At 41.6% G+C, this 18,188-nt stretch overlaps 2 protein-coding genes across 2 annotated transcripts in view; both read right to left on the bottom strand.

Annotated features, from left to right (window-relative positions):
• Window positions 1–711: 711 nt before the first annotated feature.
• On the bottom strand, window positions 712–8,279 carry alx1 (ALX homeobox 1). The gene is made up of 4 exons (XM_020593452.1): window positions 5,574–8,279; window positions 4,838–5,142; window positions 4,346–4,474; window positions 712–1,873 (listed from the first exon to the last, which is right to left on the bottom strand). Exons 1-4 carry the CDS (start codon window positions 5,761–5,763, stop codon window positions 1,532–1,534), a joined length of 966 nt encoding a protein of 321 aa, XP_020449108.1. The 5' UTR covers window positions 5,764–8,279; the 3' UTR covers window positions 712–1,531.
• Window positions 8,280–8,359: 80 nt separating this feature from the next.
• Window positions 8,360–18,188, bottom strand: part of lrriq1 (leucine-rich repeats and IQ motif containing 1) — a 32,488-nt gene continuing 22,659 nt past the window's right edge. The window contains exons 24-28 of the mRNA XM_020593365.1: window positions 14,971–15,064; window positions 14,703–14,763; window positions 14,049–14,166; window positions 11,532–11,661; window positions 8,360–10,712 (exon numbers count right to left, since the gene is read on the bottom strand). Of these exons, the coding sequence (XP_020449021.1) occupies window positions 10,679–10,712; window positions 11,532–11,661; window positions 14,049–14,166; window positions 14,703–14,763; window positions 14,971–15,064 (437 nt within the window). The 3' untranslated portion in view covers window positions 8,360–10,678. The remainder of the gene's footprint in view (window positions 10,713–11,531; window positions 11,662–14,048; window positions 14,167–14,702; window positions 14,764–14,970; window positions 15,065–18,188) is intronic.

The raw sequence follows: 18,188 nt of genomic DNA, 5'->3' as shown, positions 1-18,188 counted from the left end.
AATAAAATATTTGCAACACATTTTTGAAGTTTCACCAGAAATCAACGGGCTTGCGGCTATATGCACCACAGACAGGGTAGGGTGGGTTTTGGTTTTGGCTGTGACTGTAGCTCTGAGGACGTGCGATGGGCAGTTCAGTGTTTTCTGACATTTTAATATACAACACAATTAATCAGGTAATAAAAAGTGTCACTGCTTATAACTGAATTCCTTGTGAATGAAGACCGTTACAGTATATTTCACAAGTAACAAAATATCAGTTGAAGATATTCTGATAGTGGGGCTTTTGTTTTTTAAATAAATACATGACCTTGATAAACCGTTGGAAATGTATGATTTTAATTGTCTTACAGAATGCCTATAGTTTAGTCTTTACTTTTGTATAAAAAAAAACTACTCAAATGCTTTTTAATATTTTCTGACTACTTTCCCTCTGTCTGTGGCGCTCAGCCCCGAGCCCATTAGCTCCTACAAAAAGCATGAACCAAAAAAATAATAATAATAAAATGTATTTCCGCTGTGTAGGTGAGTATATCCAGCATGTTGGTTTAGGCCTTTGGATGGGGTGAGGGTAGATGAGATTACCACCAGGCTTACCTTTTAATGTAATCTTTAAAAAAGTACAGTCGTCCTGGGTTCAAGTGACATTCATTTATTCATGTTTTCACCAGACAGATTTACAACACACCCGGCCGCTTCTTGCTGCGTCGGGTACCTGTGATGCAAGACAGAGTCGGTTCATCTCAGCGCTGCTCATCTTCAGTCCTGAGCTGGAACAAAGGAGGATGTTGGAGGCCGCAGGTGCTTATTCACAGTGCTTAGAAATGCATTAGTGGTTCGGGACCCCTCCCCCAGGATCCACATGTACCCACACTGGGGTCAAACCCCACTGGGATTTGGGTTTCAGTTAATATTTATTTTTTTAAATTTATTTTCACCTTTGCAGAGCACAAGGGTTTTTCAGCCCCCTGGCCTGACCAGGAAGGATTCCAGTTTGTAGGTTGTAAAACTGTGCACTGGGCATTATCCTGAAGTCCTGAGTGATATGAATGTGATGCTTTGGTTAAGCTTCACAAAGGCCTAGACTAACTCCAACTTTCCAAAAAGTCTCACTGACCACTGGATTGTCTCAGGATTTTAATGACTGCCTGTCCATCTGCAACAACAGAGCTGATTATCTGTAACACAAGATCATGGCTATTTGAATATTTTTATGTTTTATTCCTAGCTAAAGCTTATTGACTTGCAGAGAACCACAAATCCTGACACATTTGTGGACTTTACCCAGACCCTGTTTTCTTGCCCTGTTAGCTTTTTGGTCAAATGATGCAGTTCTAAATAGCAGGGCAGTACTGTATGATTGTGAAATTATAACTCCATGGCTGATTTTCATTGAAAACAAGCGTGTTGACGACCAAACATGCTGTTACTTATGTACTATGAGTGACAAACAGATGTGGGGAATCCCCACGCGCTGTAAAACTTTTCCCATAAACTATCCAGACTTTACAGACATGCACAGGAACTGTGATCACATGGCCCAGGAGATGTTGGCCGTGTGCTCTTTGGCCTTCATGCGCAGCACGGCGATGCTGGACGAGCGCCTTTCAAACTCAGGTTTGGTCTCAAAGGCGTGGTGAGCGTTGGCACCCGGTGTGAGGAGAGAGTCTGCGCTGAAGAAGTTATTAAGGGAGACGTGACCGAACTGGTTCTGCTGATTAGGGAAGGCCACGTAGCCGTGATCGGTGGCACTTGCGGCCGAGCGAGGAGAATGTGAGTAGGAAGCGACACAGGGTGGGGAACCTCGGGGCAGCATGGAGGAGGAGACCACAGAGCCGCCGGGAGGAGGGCTGGGCCACAGGTTGTTGGGGATCTGTTGGATGAAAGAAAGTGGTCAGATATGATCAAGGTAGCTAGAAGAAAACTATGAATGAAAGATTTATTTACTGAGTCAATGGGCTGAAAACTGTCATTTACAAAGATATTCACATACACACACAATGTAGAGATAGTTTAGACACTTTACATGATAACACCTGAACAATTTCATTCACTCATCAAGACTAAAATAAGGTAAAAACCTTGGACAACATGTTGATCCACACTATCAGTCAAAGGGTTGGACACACTTTCACATCCAATTCAGTGGGAAAGTGTGTCCAGACCTTTGACTGGCAGTGTCGTAACATTTACTACAAGCTGCAGAAACACAGGGTTGTAGCTGTAGAAAGAATTCTCTGATGTACAATAGTGGCAGTTTGGTCAGTGATGTGTTGGACATGCAACGCCGCTGTTAAAATAGTCATATGGAAACTCTTTGAGTAAGTAGCTACAAATGCAAATTTCTTACTTACACGGTGAAAAGTGTAGAAGGTTGTTTCACCCATATTACAGTAAATAAATAAAGACATTTCTAACTTTAGTGCCGTATGGACATTAGGTCAGTTTTGGTTTTATTCAGGCAAATTTTGAGAATTCTGTCTTTCCATAGACATAAACACGACAGCGATGGAGGTGGTCTGTTTGTGGAAGGAGGTACAGCTGTTGACTGTTTTAAATGTAATTGTCTTTAATACTCTGAGAACCAAAACTTACATTTCAAAATTTCATTCAGCCCCGTTACACTGAGGCTGAGGTAGAAATTTCAGACAGATACTGTGACAGGAGAAAAAACTGACGGCATAACTAGAGAGCACTAGCAGTACATGGAAATTTTTTTGTTTGTTTTGTTTTTGTGGTGCACTAACCCCAGTGACTGTCTGTGTCTAAAATGAATGTACATGAATACAAACAATACCACAGACACAGGGTGTCAGAGGCACTGATGATTATTAAAAAATTCATCCTCACAGGTTAATGCAGCATCAGATGGTCAGAAACCAGATGGAAGAGAGAGGAGATACGGATCCATGTGGTCAACACACATTCAACACAACATCACTGACTTTAAGGTCTGAGCTCCAGTCCACAGAGCCACAGACCAGAATGTCCGCCCTTCACGTAAAATACAGGCTCCGTTGACAGCTCGGTCCATTTCACATGACTTCACCCACCCTCGCTGGCTCATCGGATCTCATTTGCCAAGGTTTCAGTCAAAGTGACGAGCCAGCGCAGGTAAAGACAGCATAACATGCTACAGAATAACATGCAAATTAATTCGTTCCTTAATTGCATTTCATCAAAATGAAATGAAATCACTTAAATGTGCCGCCACCGCATTCATTTCAAGACATATTTCCCAATAAAGAAATGTAATAAACACACCAAAATTGTTCCATAAATTTTAAACAAATAAATGTGCTCAATATATTTTACACCAACACACAAACACACCTGCAGCGTATTTAAAAATGACTGCAGACTTATAGCCTGAACTGAGAACAACTCCTTTTTGCCAAAATATAGTTTACAGACATTTTTAACAAATACCACAACCCAGCTGTGGTTTGGTAAAGAGTAAAGTCCTATGTGACAGTCAGATAAACGTCTTTTGTAACAGGAGAATCTTCACAGTGCCTTCCTGACAACATCAGCCACAAACTTCAATTTTTGCCCACAAGGCAACAACAATGGCCAAAACCTCACTGTCAACAAAAGAAAACCAAATTCCACAAGAAAGCCATCTCTGTCCATTGTGTTTAGGGAGACATGACACCCACTGCCAACACAGTTACACGTAGGACAGTCCATTTAATGACAGTAATCTGGATCAGCTGTAAGAAAGGGCAAGGCTGGTATCCAAGGGGATCTATCGGAACCATGTGTGAGGAAAAAGGAGGCAGTCACAGATTTCTGACCTGGTCCTGGGCCAGGACATAGCAAAGCTCTGACTTCTAATTCCACAGCCTTTTTATTAAAGTTCTAGCTTTTTGACTTCAACAAATGAGCTGTTTTATATAAGCTCACACGCACCCCTCTGTGAGCTGCTGCCTGCATATTTTCATCTCAGAAAAAAACCTAAACGGCCCAACATCACTTGAAGGCCTAATGTCCGTTTCTGACAGGGAACATCTACCCGCAGGACAAACCGACACTGCGCGTCTCCTCTCACCTCATCTTGTACCTGACCTTTGTCCAAACTGCAAGACAAATGTTCAGCTAACAGGAAATCTGATATAAACCATTAATTCAGCCATGACACCTCACGGAGTCTCTAATCAGTGTTCAGGCTCTTATCTGAAGATGGGCTTCATGGTGATTAATGACAGAGGCTTAATGTGCACAATTTGTTGTGGCTCAACATACAGTTGGTTAACTGAGCGGTTTAGACGATCTCCTCAGAGGTTCGCACGGACACCGACAACAGAAACCTTCAACTGAGGACAAACTGTGCAAAAGAGCTCGCCTGTGTGTAGCTGTCGGCTCTCGGTAACACTGAGAGGTCGTAGGTGGCTGCAAAGTGGGTTTTCGCCTGCTGGATCTGCCCGTAGCGCTCCCTTTTGCGCCACTTTGCCCTCCTGTTCTGAAACCACACCTTGTTAAGAAAAAGACAAAAGAAAACAAAAGAAAATAAAATAAATCTGTGTTCAGACGCCTGTTGGACATCATTTTAAAAAGGAGTCTAAAACAAGACAGAACTTTCGGTATCGTTCAAGTAAGTAAGTAAATAAATATAAATAAAACTGCGTACTATGTATTTTACTTTTAAAAATATTTCAAACATTTTTGTACATGATGAATTATTAGGTTTATTTTTACGCACAGGGACATTTCCACATTTATTCAGTTAAAGCCACATTGACTTTATTTATGGTTTATTTCCTCCAAAACTAAAATAAAACAAATAATAAAATAAAAAATAAAAATAAAAAAACAGGAGTCTGGTGATAAGCTATACCTGCACTCTGGCCTCTGTTAATTCCGTCCTCATGGCCAGCTGTTCCCTCACATAAACATCTGGATAGTGTGTTTTCTGAAATACTTTCTCCAGCTCCTCCAGCTGCGCGCTGGTGAAGGTCGTCCGGTGTCTCCTCTTCTTGCTGCTGGACACGTTACTGTCGCACTTGTCTCCCATGTCGTCCAAATCAGCCTTCTCCTGTCCGGTTGTCACCGGAGACGCCCGCAGTGTGCAACAACTGTCCATGGACCTGCCGAGGTCTGAGTGCAAAGTGTCGCCGTCTGTTTTTGGCACACCGTAACTGGCTAGAATGAGAACAAGTGGTAAATTAATACTGGCAAATTATACACGCATGCCATTACAATGCAAATGGAAGCAAAAGGGAAAAAAACTAAAAATGGGGCCAATAAATTCCCTCATATTTCAAAAACATCTAAATTATTACTCAGATTCGACCCTTTAAGCGCTTCATATTAAATTAAACTACATTTTAAATAAATACTTTCAAATATTTAAAAATGGCAAAAACATAAACTAATTACAAAAGAACCTATATCTGATTAGAATAAGTGAAGGTATGCAGTAAATGAAACATCTGAAAAGTTTTAGACAAAAAAAAAAATGATGGGATGTTAAATTTCTCTACATTTAAGTTTTATTCTCTTTACCACGCACACGGCTTCAAACCAACGCATGTAAACCCGCAAGGCTGATGCACAAACAAGGTTTTACGCACCGTTGTGTTCTCCGCAGGGCGACGAGCGGTGCTCGCCGCTCTGGAGCCCGAAGGCCTGCACACACTTCGGGGAAGACTTGGTGAAGTACTGCGCGCTGTCCAGGCTCTCCATGACTTGGTCCATGTAGTATTCGCTGGCCTTCATCGCTTGGCTTTTCAAGGCGAACTTATCCTCCATATATTCCATCATCTTAACCGAAATCTGCTCCCGTTAATCAAACGCCACCATAAAAAGCAGCTAATCGCCGTCGCGCACCGATGAGCGGAGCGATGTCTTGTGTAGCAATAATTCGCCAATTGAGTTAATTTGCTCTGTCTTGAAGGCACAACGTCTTTATAGCCCCAAAAAGAAGGAGATCCCTAAAGGCCCCCCTCCTCTCCGAATAAGAAACAGCACCCAACTCCTCCCACGCCCCGAATCCAAACCAAACAGCAGTTTGAAGTGAGTTTAAACCCACAACGACTCGGAGAGGAAACAATCAAAACTGACTTTAATTTACAACATGTTTAGACATTTATCTGCAGCTACAACATCTGACTGCAGATGGGATTTAGTCGGAGTCTCTGAACACTCCAGAAGGTCGCTGCTATTCATTCATCTCGTTTTGGGACAGTTTAACTCGTTTGGTTCCGGAATAAAATCAAGGGCAAAATCCTATACAACCTCTTCACAGATGTACGGAAATTATTAAAATTATTCAGATTTCAAGGATTATTCTGTGACGTTTATGTTGGTCTTAGATTGATTGGACGGGTTTAGAAAAGCAAACAGACTAAATGCTGACTTTTTATTAGTAAAACCTGACGGGAAAGGCTTTTTCTCTTTGTTAGTTAAATTAAAACGTCAGAATGTGTTTAATAAACAGAAATGTGTTTATATATAGTAGAAAACGAGGCTTCTACTTATGCTTTTTTATGGCCGTTGTTGAGAAATGGTAGAAACTGCATGAATCAAAAATTACAGCCTACAATTTAATCGCCATTAACACATGTAACCTACAGTGTATCCGACTGAAATCGCAGGTTTTTATTAAAGGGATTTATAGGATCCTTATAGGATTTATAAGGATATTAATTTATTTTAATTATAGGCCCGAAGTCCTGTTATTTTGACAAGCAAGAACAAAAATATACAATGATTATGTCCAAAACTACATTTGTAATTGGGTTCCACCGAATTAAAATAAAGAAAGAACCAACTTCGGTTTTTTATTTTTGCTTATTAAAAAATAAATCAGGGTCAACAGTTTGACGCATGTCTAGTCACAAACTACAGGTTATTATTCTCCTTGAAATCCGCGTGTTGAGTCAGATGTTTGCAAAAATTCATCCGGTTAAGTCAAGAGAAGAAGACCTGAGCGATGTTCGGCTGTGACAAAAACGCAGATGCCTAACAGGGCTGTCCGGTGAATCCAGATCGCTGCAGCTCAACGTGGACAACTCACCCTTTGTGAAAACAGAAAATTGATGAGACCAAACTCGGGTTAATATTTGCCATTCAAGTCTTGTAAACGAAGTACCGACCTTTACTTGCTTTAATTAAAGACCAAACACTGGAAGTTGTTTCTTTTTCAGCAGGCCTCAACAGTAAGCGTGGGTTCTTCTATTTCTCCTTATTGGAAGAATTAGGTTACCAAAGCCTATGTGCCACCTCCGCATCTCAACCTGGAGCCGCACCACCTGCCACGCACACCGCGCACGCCGCGCATAGCTTTGGTTCGCTCTGGGGTCAGTGGCAGCTACCTGGGGATGCGCGGTGCCACGGGAGAACAAATCAAATAAACAAAGGTGCTCTAAAGTAGCAGGGGGCGTCTGATTGGGCTTCTAAGATGACCTGCACACTGGCTCACGCTGGGGACAAAATGTGATTTGGAGGATCTCTGGCTGGGGATTCCTGCCACAATCCAAGCTGCTTGGTCACCTTTAGGTCCATCAGTCAGCCTCACTCTTTAGCTTTAGACAATATGCCATGTGAGGCACCTGGAACAACCAACAGCTTCACTTTAACTGTAAACATATACTGCCAGTTTGTTATGTAGCACTCATCATGATCAGATAGGACTGAACTGAGCTGTCATTTATTTAAGTCTTAATGTGACTGAACACAGTACAACACAGCCGAGCACAGGCCAAAGCGTGCCACTTCAAAAGGCAGAAACATGACATCATGATGCCCAAAGTCCTGAGTCTAATTCAATCTTCTAAAATGTCTCAAAACTTTGGCCAGCCACGCAACATAAAAACGACCAGAGTTTATTTCCCCTGAAAGCAGACATTCGGTGGAGCTTTGAATGTCATCTGAGTCTGCAGAACATTTGGCTCATAAAGCTGAATGTCGAAAAGTCAAAGGAGTGTATTCGTGCTGCTAAAGTTTGTTTTCATTTTGTTTGTCTTTTGTTTTTCCAGGAGCCAGTCACTTCTGAACACTGACATATGTCAGCTCTCAATCACTAAACTAAGTCATCTGGGTGCATGTCAACATGCAGCACAGGTCACCTGTGACTGGAACCAGCCAGTAAACCTAGCCAGCCTCAATCCAGATACTTTGGTATAATCTTTAAGTACATTTTATTAATAATAAACTAATACCCAGGGGCGGATCTAGAAAATGTTGGACAGGAGACCAGGCTGGGACACAGACTCAGAGCAGGATGGCACATTTGAAATACATGTAAAAACTAATTAAACCCTAGTTCTATGAAATAATACATCAAGAATAAATGTGTTTATTCTGTGTAAAAATGAGACACACATAGTGCTTTCTTTAGCTAAGTTTAGCTCTTTCTTTACTCTCAGCCACGGACATAGATGCTGCAAAGTGCCAAAATACCATTTAACAGGAGATGCAGGAACACATTAGTACACAACAACTTAAGTATAAGCAATTTCTTATATAGTAATTAGTGAACCCTGGAGCAAAAAAAAAAGATGCTGGTTATAATTGAAACACCAGTTAGACTAACCTGGAGGTGCTTTTGCTCCAGATACAACAGGTTAAACTAAGTCATTCCACTGATCCATTCTTTCCAAGCACCTTCTCCCTGTAATCTCAGGTCTCACTGCAGTGCAGAAATATAGTAATATAATATCCTATGATCAGACTTTATTAGAAAAACACATCTGAATGTATAACCTATCATAACAATTTTAATACCAAGAAGATGTGTGTGCCTGTGTATATACATGCATTTAATGATACATTTCATAGTGTAAATTTTAAATGCATATATTTTATAAGATGTATAAAATATGTGTATCTAGGGACTTACACTGTACAGTATGTGGACATGTACATATGAATGCACTTTTTCCATAAATGTTCTCCACCTTTGTCTAAAATGCCAATCACCTGCCAGATTTAAGGGATTCTGTGTCCTACCTGTGACCTCAGTGCAGTGAAGAGTCACTCTGACTCACTGCCATCTACTATAAGTGATATTATAAGCCAGCAGCTGTAATTCAGAGAATAAATAAGCGCTGGCTTTTTCCAGAGACTGGTGCATAAGAGTTTCGGCTTGTGGGAATTTTCCCCAGTTTCTTTACACACTGGGTTCACATTTTTAGGTGAAGTACATGCAGCGTATTTCTCCGAGCTTATATCCATTTTCTTTATTTTGGCTAAAGAGGCGGGCAAAAAGACCAATTCTCCTTTGTCAGTAAATATTTGTGGTATTAGAAGTTACAGTCATTTTACATCCTGAATTTTCTCTAGACTTATATCACTGAAAAAAATGTAACTATATCATTTTTGCATTTAAAGAGTTCCATCAAATCTAATCAATTATGATTTACTATTCACTTATAATAAACTGCTCCTTTGGAGGAGCAGCACATTACTACCATGTCAGTTAGTTTTTCATGCTGCCTGCACACAAACTGTGGTTTGTCTGTCTGTCCTGCGTCGTCTTTTAGCCTTAGTCTAGTGCTACAACAAGATGCTAGTGCCACTAGAGGAACTGTTCTCATCACAGCTACCTTAGTACAGTGCTAAGAGAAACTCCTGCACATTTGCATGACGTAGCCCATTTTCTACAAATAATTTCTACTTCCCAATCTTTCCAGGCAGCCGTTGGTCTCTGTTAATTTACACATACATATAAAAACCAATCATCACAGCTTTGAAATTAGCTTGAGCTGTGGGTCTGTGCTCACTTTTGTGATTGATACATTGTGGCTGTGTTAAGACAAGTGCATTACTGTGCAATGCCAATGTAATGCTGGCAAAATGAAAACACAGACTTGATGTTCACTTTGATTAATTACACAACTCAAGAAAGTTTCGTGCGTTTGCTAATTAGTTTTGGAATGGGAACCAGCGGCTGCTTGGAACTGTTTACAAAAATCTAAAACTGTACAGCATGCATTCAAAACGGTGAGCAAAATGTGCAGTATCCACACATTGCAGCTAAAACTTACAAGCACACTTATGGTCCTTTACTGCATTTAAAGCTGGTCCTTGGAGTGATTTGGATCCAAACCCCCTCGGACAGACAACATTCGCTGACTTGAGGTAAGCACAGTCTGGGCTGAGACACTCTTTACCTTGTCTAATGGAGCACTCGTTTCAGCAGGCAATAGATGTTGGATGTCTTAGGTTATGTACTCATAACCCAGAAGTAAACAAATCCAATGAAGACTAGTGGACTATGGTTTAACAATATAATTTCAGAAGCACTAGCTGTAGATGAGTCTTAAATCAAATCTGAACTTATGAACAATATGTGTTTATAAGTCACATGTCTGATAATGTTGTATATAAAATAAAAATCTGAACACTGCAGTATCACTGCTGTACAACATCAGTTTGATGACAGAGAAGCAGCCCACTGGCGTCTCCTATGGGCCTGATGGATCAGTGCCCCCCCAAAGGAAGACAGTGAGTGGGCAGGACAAAATCCTGGTCAGCTCATGTACAGTCAAAACACACTCTCCAGGCATGTGCAAGTGAAATGTCGGAGGAAAATAAATAGAGAGACTTGCATTTCCTGCAGCTCTATTTGTTTTGACATTCATTAAGTTATCATTTGCAGCAAGGAACCTCCAAGCCTGAGGTTCACCGCCTCTGCTAGGGCACTGTTTGTGGACCGACGCCTTAGCTCTCCAATTCAAATAGACAGACAAGTCCATTTTAATCCACAACTGAAAATAAAGAAAAAAACAATCTAATTCCAACACCAATGTTTGTGCTTATAGAAGAGGTAAGTTCAAGCTCACAGTTAGTGAGCAGGAGCAAAATACGTCAACAATATAGAGAAACTGTGCTTAAATTTCTGAGTTGACTGTACATCTCTTAGCATGGTTGCAAACTATATTTACTATATTTTCCGTGAAGAGCGTAAACAAGCCTCAAAACAACAGTTCACAGTTATTACAGGTCCTGGTTCTAATTTTCTGCCATCATTTGCTTATCAAGCATGTCATTTGCTGAAGGTTTGTGACCTCTCTCCATGTGTTCTTGTTCTGGTCGGCTGCGCCAACGTTCAGTGATACTTGAGCAGGAGCTACATAATGGAACCGCCTAAGGATATTTGGGCTGTTCCAGGTCCTATTGGCCTAATTTTTAGGAGAAGGCGCCTGAGTTTTCAGCTGAGTTTAAAAAGAACAGCTGCAGGTTGATTCAGCACAAAAGATAAAATAGCTTTATAAATACAACTAAAGAAAGTCTTCTTCATGTCACACTGATACTTCATAGCTACACCCCCAAAATAACATTTAGACATCATCAAATCATTTAGACATTAAGACATCAAACCTGTGCTATTTTAAAAACCAGATAATACAGAACAAAGGAGGCTGTGAGCTGTACCAGTGCAGCTCCAGTATCTTTGAAACATACTGCACATAGATTTAACATAATTTACAAAGGTACACATTTTAAAAATGTGAGAATTGTATCTGCCTTAGAGAGTGTCACCGCAGTAGTATAGCGTTGTGCTTTTAGAAGGGTCTGTGTTTTACTTGTGCACTTTGTCCCTCTTCTTGCCCCCCCCCCAGCCGCCGCTCAGCTGGACAGGGTTGTCTCGGAAGGAGATGCGCTCTTTTTTTGGCGGAGCAGACGTGACTCGCTTCGGAGATGAAACATCTTTTCCTGAAAACAAAGTAGAAGATGAACACATCAGTATTTCACATGTAAAATCAATCCAGCACAGATTTTGAATAGAAATCCATATTGCTATTCTAATGGCATCCTTTATGAAACTGTAGTGTGATCGCCCTGCACTTTGGAGCCATGTGTTGTCCTGTGGCGCAGTTTAGCTGGATTTTATACAGTAATTACCAGGTCTGCTCTTTTTCCTGTTCCTGAGAACTGATGACATAACGAATCAATATCATCTGCTTGTCAGAGTAGTAGTGTTTCAATTCTTCACCTGAGGATTTTCTCCTTTAAAGAAAAACTCGCAATGAAGTGTTGAGGCCAACGTTCTTCCAGAAAAACCTAAATGATTCGGCTTTAAGGCATTCATTCTAAAAACATGCTACAGGGCATTATCTTTGAAATGTTCGTTTTGAATTAAACAAACCAAGGAGGAATTAAAAAGATTTTGTGTATTTGTGTTTCGTCTCCCTCTGCTATATAAGAGGCCCTTCCATTTCACCTGGGGATCAGTACAAAGCTTTAACACACAGAACAAAGGCAGCGCTTCTACCGGGAATGATGCATTCCACGTGTAGAGCCCAGGCCCACGGTCTCCATGGCTGTCCCACACAAGGAGCCAAACAGCGGGGAGGCCTCTGGAGGAGGCAGGGAGCCTGGGACACATCGTAGGTACTGACCCAGCTCCAAATATCTGCACAGCTGGCTCACTGTCTAGAATATCCCTCTACTCACAAGTCACAGCCACTTGCACCTCTCTAGTCTCTGACTTTATACATGTCTGTGGTGTAACGCTGTGCTTTTCCTCTTCTTATACTGTAATAAACTGCCACAGATCTGTTTCTTTTTTTTTTTCCAGAAACATCAGTCTGGCATTGGTGGCTAAATTGAGTTTATTAAAGACTTCTGATAATTAGCTATTCTAAGTCAAAAACATCCCCCCAAATTTTGATGCATATGTTGCTAAATTTAATGCAACTTGTGCAGTTATGCTATTAAATGTACACAGATGGCCACACACTTGACCTGACTGCTGTGACCCAACGAACGGTTTTCTATCATTTTACTGCTATTTGAGTTGAACAGCAGACAAAATTGTAGACACAAATATGCAACTTAAGTGGTTTCCCCTGTTCACATAATGAAAATATTTTGTGAGCCTGGAAACACATTTATGGCACTGTCCCAGCAAGTGTGAGTATCATATTGCAATAGGTTATAGAGACAGGTTGTCTTTACTGCTTTGCTATGATAAACTAGCTGAACCCTCCAGCTTAAAACTTTCACAGTGATGTGTGTATTGTACGTCTCCTTAAAGGCAAAGGATATACATGTATATACTGTATATTTACATATATATACTGTATATGTATTTTATTTGTTTGGTTTTTTGTTAAAGTTTGTCTTTTACTGACTCATGAATGCTACCCTGGATCAAGAGTTTTACCCAAGATGCTACACTCCTATTTTCCTGATTGTCTAATTCAACCCAGGTAACCCATTTCCTCTGATATGATGAGGTTTTGATGATTTACAGTAGCATAAGCACAACATTAGATGTGCTTCCCAGGTTTATGAACTATCTAATTGGCTTTTTAAGAAATGCTCCTCTGTTACACATATTCATATTTCAATTTGCCCTAGATAATTCATAGATAAATGGTGTATTCATCAGTGCAGTCAAAGAGGATTCCTGAGTTGCAGCCATACTCCTGAGGAGAACAGCAGTCTGCCTGCTTAGCACAACAACCCTCACTCCTTCTGCACCTCATGGATATCATTTGGAAATCATCATCAGAATCCAATTTGGCTTCATTACTGGGGACAGGGCTCTCCTTAGCTTGGATTCCAGGGCTTGTTTAATGTGGTCATTTGCTGCCAGCCTGTCAGTAGCATCTTTGTCACTCAAACTCCTGAGCCCCACTTCTCCTGACAGAAGGGCCAGTCATTCTTCAGTGAAAGGACTTTTTTTTCTGCCTGTTTCCTGTCACAAGAGAAAGTCACAGCGCTCTGTCCCCGACCCGACCTTGTGGCTCCCCTCCCCTTCAACAGCAGGCGACCGGTGGACTGGGCTGAAAAAGCAGCAGCCTTTACCCCTGGCTCTACGGCCTGACTGACCTGAGACGCACGAGTGCAAGTGTGCAAACACTGAAACATCTGTACATGCATGTTCCACTATACATGCATACATGTATATTTATGCATGTATAGTTAAAAAAATTCCAGGTTTTCTGAGAAGATTGCCAGTAAAACCTGACCAGTGAAGTTCTTTATATAACCTGTAAAAGTTAGAACCATTTCTCTAGATGACCAGAAAAAAAAAGTTCTGTTTAAAGTTCCCAGTAACCTGGGGATCTGTCTGTGACGTTCACAAGACTCACTTGCATGGCCCAAAGAGTTTCTGCGAGGATATTTGTCCTTTGTGCTGGGCTGCACAGCTAAACTGCTGCTGGCCCACAATCCACTGGCATGATGTCGTTCTTTGCTCCATGGGGCAGCCTGCAAGTATCACACACAGAAACACACACATAAATGAGGTCCAACAGGACACGACTCACGCAACCAGTCCAGCATTTTGAAAAACATTCAACAACCAGCGGCTCTGTGGTCTGAACATATATGAAAAGGAAGAAGGGGGAGGCTTGTCTTGCCAGTGATCATAACTCAAACTGTTCTTTAACAGCACAGGGAGACCTGTGGTTTCTGACTTCAAAGACCTCACAACCATCAGTATCGTTCTCGGGTTTAGGCAAACTGCTCCACAGTGACACTGGGATTTCTGCAAGTGAAATGAAGAAATTGCAGCCAGTTGATCCAATTGAAAGTGTCACTGTGTTGCTAAACCTCAGGCTGGCCTCCCCCCCTTTTCCTCCTTTAAATTGAAGCTGATGAGACAGGCTCCAGCCCAGAGCATGGGACATGACTCTGACTGGTGAATGTAAATACTGCATACCTTCACATACATGCAACTGCCCCCCAGAAAGATTTAAATCAAGTCGTTTTACTGAAGTGAATGAACTGTGGACTGTACTCACCACGAGCTGCACTCTGGCTCCGTTCAGAATCTCTGAGCTTATCTCCGGTAAGAAATGCTCACTGAGGATAAGAGAAAAACGTTTAGTGCATTAGTGCCCTGTAAATCAGTTCAGTGGTTCCTTTCTTCAGTTCTGTGTAATTACCTCAGACATATAAAATAAACAGAGATGCCCTGGATGATAATCTTAATGTCTAGTTGTTAGGTAGGGCACAGGACAGGTCTACACACTCACTGTTTCCAAGGCACTTGCCTATTAAGTGCCTCACCTCTCTGAGTCCCTGTCAGACTGGGTGTGCAGCCAGTGCTGAACTTGTGCCTGCTTCACTTGCTCCATCATCTCTCCCGGCTCGGCCCTGCAAACTGCACTTGACAGAAAACATCAAATACACATCAGAGGCGACTACTTTTCTTCCTGACTGCCGGTTAAGTGACAGTATTAATGACAATGATAGCAAAGAGTGGGTGCACTGTCAAAATCAGTGAAAGTGGGGGAAAGGTTTGGAAATGAAAAAAGGCCTAATCAATGCTGAAATGAAAGAGTGGCTTAACAGCTTCTCACAAGAGTACTAGCACAAAAAATAAACAGCTCATTGGCCTGATCTGTTGGAACATTTGACAGCTTACAGTCGGCCACCACTGAGACAGAACAGTGGTCAAAGCCGCCAGCATTTATGTTCTGGCCTAGGGTGGTGTATTGTGTGGAGGATTCATTACTATAAATCATTTAAAAGTTGCTGAAAGATGCAATGGGAGAGGTTCTACAATGTGGTTCTTTGTACAATTGTATCCAAGCAATTGTTTAACTGTTTGTTGAAGAGAGAAATCTGAAAGGCTGCTGATTTACGAGTTATACTAAAATCTCATAATAAGGTCAGAATTCAAAGTAAACATTTATGTTGCGCTGATAGTAACGCTGCTATAGATGGGCGTAAACCGATGATGAATTTTGACAGCCCAGTGCTGGAACTAATGATGCATTTATTTAAGCCATTTATTTGATTTTGCTAAGCTGTAAAAAGGAGATGGAAGCTTAACAGTTTTCTTGGGTTAGTTGAGCAGCCGCACTAAAAATGTCAAGTGACAGCTGCTCCCCCCCGGGGCAGCGAAGGCCAGGAAATAGCTACTCGCACTTTCGAAAGCTGAAAACACACAGAGTCAGGACCCAGGCTGTCTAGAAAAGCCCTCAGAGAAACATGTTTTTAAACAGCCCACTTGTTCATATAGTGTACTAGGTATAAGCAAATTGATATTGGATTGTGTGTAAAAATGTGTGTTGTTATATCAACTGTTTTATATGCTTGAAAGAATAAATCAATCAAATTATAGCAATGGATAATCCAAACAAAGGTTCTGTGCTCCCTGTTCACAGTTTTGACATGTCATTCATCTTACAAACTCCTATAGATGGATCAAAAGGTGCTAAGAAGACTAACAATAAATCTGAAATCTTTGGAAGTGAGTGTATATGGTAGCAAACATGTTCAGTGGATACACAGTGATGCAGGATGCGCACCATGAAAACAGTTGATATTTATGCTGCACTCCAGTAGCATGGACTAGATAAGACTCTCCTCTCCATTTTCCCCTGTGAACCCCTCACTAAAGACCCCTACTGACCCCCTCCAATCTCCTGAATACCCCTCCAGTACTCCTCCAGGATGTCAGGAGGGGGCCTGTAGGAGTCACGCATGTTAAGAAGAGCTCTTAAGCACATTAAGTGATCTTGTCCCTACTGAGGAAGGGACATCTCTCACTTAATATCAGAAACTTGGAGAGGAGGGGGAGGTCTGGAATTCTACACTCAGCATAATTTCAGCTATCAAAATGTTCAGCTCTTCAAGGACATTCATACTACTATTCGGAAATTTTCTAAACTTCATACTTTTTAAATATTTAGCTTTATTTTGAAAATCTCGCCCCATTCAAATGAATGGGAAAATTCTACTTCACTTTGCCCACAGCAAACCAGTGTAGCAGGAGAGACAGTGCTGGTACTTTGAAGCCTTGCCCCCCGATCTTGTCAAGAAACAAACAACACACGGTCAGGAAATGAATGAGGACCTTAATAAGAAATGAAATGGTCCCATGAATATGAGCTGATGAACTTTGGTTTTTGTGGGCAAGCACCCTGAACAGTTCTAGTCATCTTAAAGAACAATTCTGGTCTCAGAAAAGTATTTGTGGAGATGTAGGAATGAGATGGGGCAATCATCAGGCTGTCAACTAGCCAAAAGTTTATCCAGATTATTGAAACTACTTTATTTGTACATATGAGGGCTCCATATGATGAAACAAACTAGTGTGAATCATCCTCCAACCAAATCTGAAGGGACAGTGTGGGGGGCTTTATTACAAAGACTTGTAGTGTACCTGGCTTAACCAGTGTCAAACTTTAGATTTACTCTGACAGACTAGAAAATGGCCCCTTAAGACTTAAAAACAACTCAGCTAATGCTAATCCTTGCATTCTGTATGCACAGCATCAACATCATAAAAAGCATTTTAAAATCCTGTGTTCATGGCAGTTGAAAACATAGAAGAAGAGGGTGTCTGAAATTTACCAACCCTGGCACAGACTGCTGCTCCACTGTACAATGACTCTGTTGGTTTCCTCATCTCTGTGTCTCTGCATCTCTAACATATTCTGTGAAAAGCAAGCTCCACTGCCTGAGATAAATCCAAGATCTGGGATTACAGGGGTGAAATTGAATGCATATGAATGGTGGTAAATAGTCTGACATTAAGTTGTTTTGGATCATGGATGATAAACAAGATGACTGTGTTTCATCTGGACTTTGTAGAGGACTTCAAGTGTGAAATTGAGTTAAGTGCTCGGGAGGCAGGGGTTCTGGGCTGAAATAAAAATATATACCCTGGTGTCCCTCTGGCATGAGAACGGATGTTTGGTGGGGTCGAATCTCAGTTTGGATGGAAGAGGAAGGTTGGAAAAGTTTGTGTGTCTGGGGGGTGTGAGATAGAAAGTAAGCGGAGAACTGCTTAGAGGCATGCAGCATCTTCAACATCTGCAGCACCCATACACTTGACAATACAATCACCTAGAAACAGGGAAGCGTATTTCTATATTTTTTGCCTTTAAAAGCAATGTCTTGTGGCTCTGCTTTATTCACTCCCTCTCTGGATATGTAAGCCGATATCCATTTCAAGTAGGTTACTCATGTCCAGCACATCCACACAAAGAGCCCGGATAAAATAAACATGCCGTGTCGGATATCTTGGAAAGAATCTGTCATGGGTTTGGGGCTAATCACCTCCAGAAGGGGCCTGACTCAAAGCCTGAAATGTTAGCCCCTGTCAGGGAGTGCTGGCTGGGCCGAGCTGGGCTGACTAAGCCCCAGGCACTGGGGATGGATCCGGAGGAGGAGGTGCCTTCCACAGGTCAGGACCAGGGGCGCAAGAGGGGAGCCTGGCCTGGGCCCATTTACAGAGACCTGGAATCACAGCACCATGAGCCAGTTCCCAACAC

This window comes from Monopterus albus, unplaced genomic scaffold (assembly GCF_001952655.1).
Source record: "Monopterus albus unplaced genomic scaffold, M_albus_1.0 scaffold19.1, whole genome shotgun sequence".
Lineage (NCBI taxonomy): Eukaryota > Metazoa > Chordata > Actinopteri > Synbranchiformes > Synbranchidae > Monopterus > Monopterus albus.
This window is presented reverse-complemented; position numbering and strand designations above follow the sequence as displayed.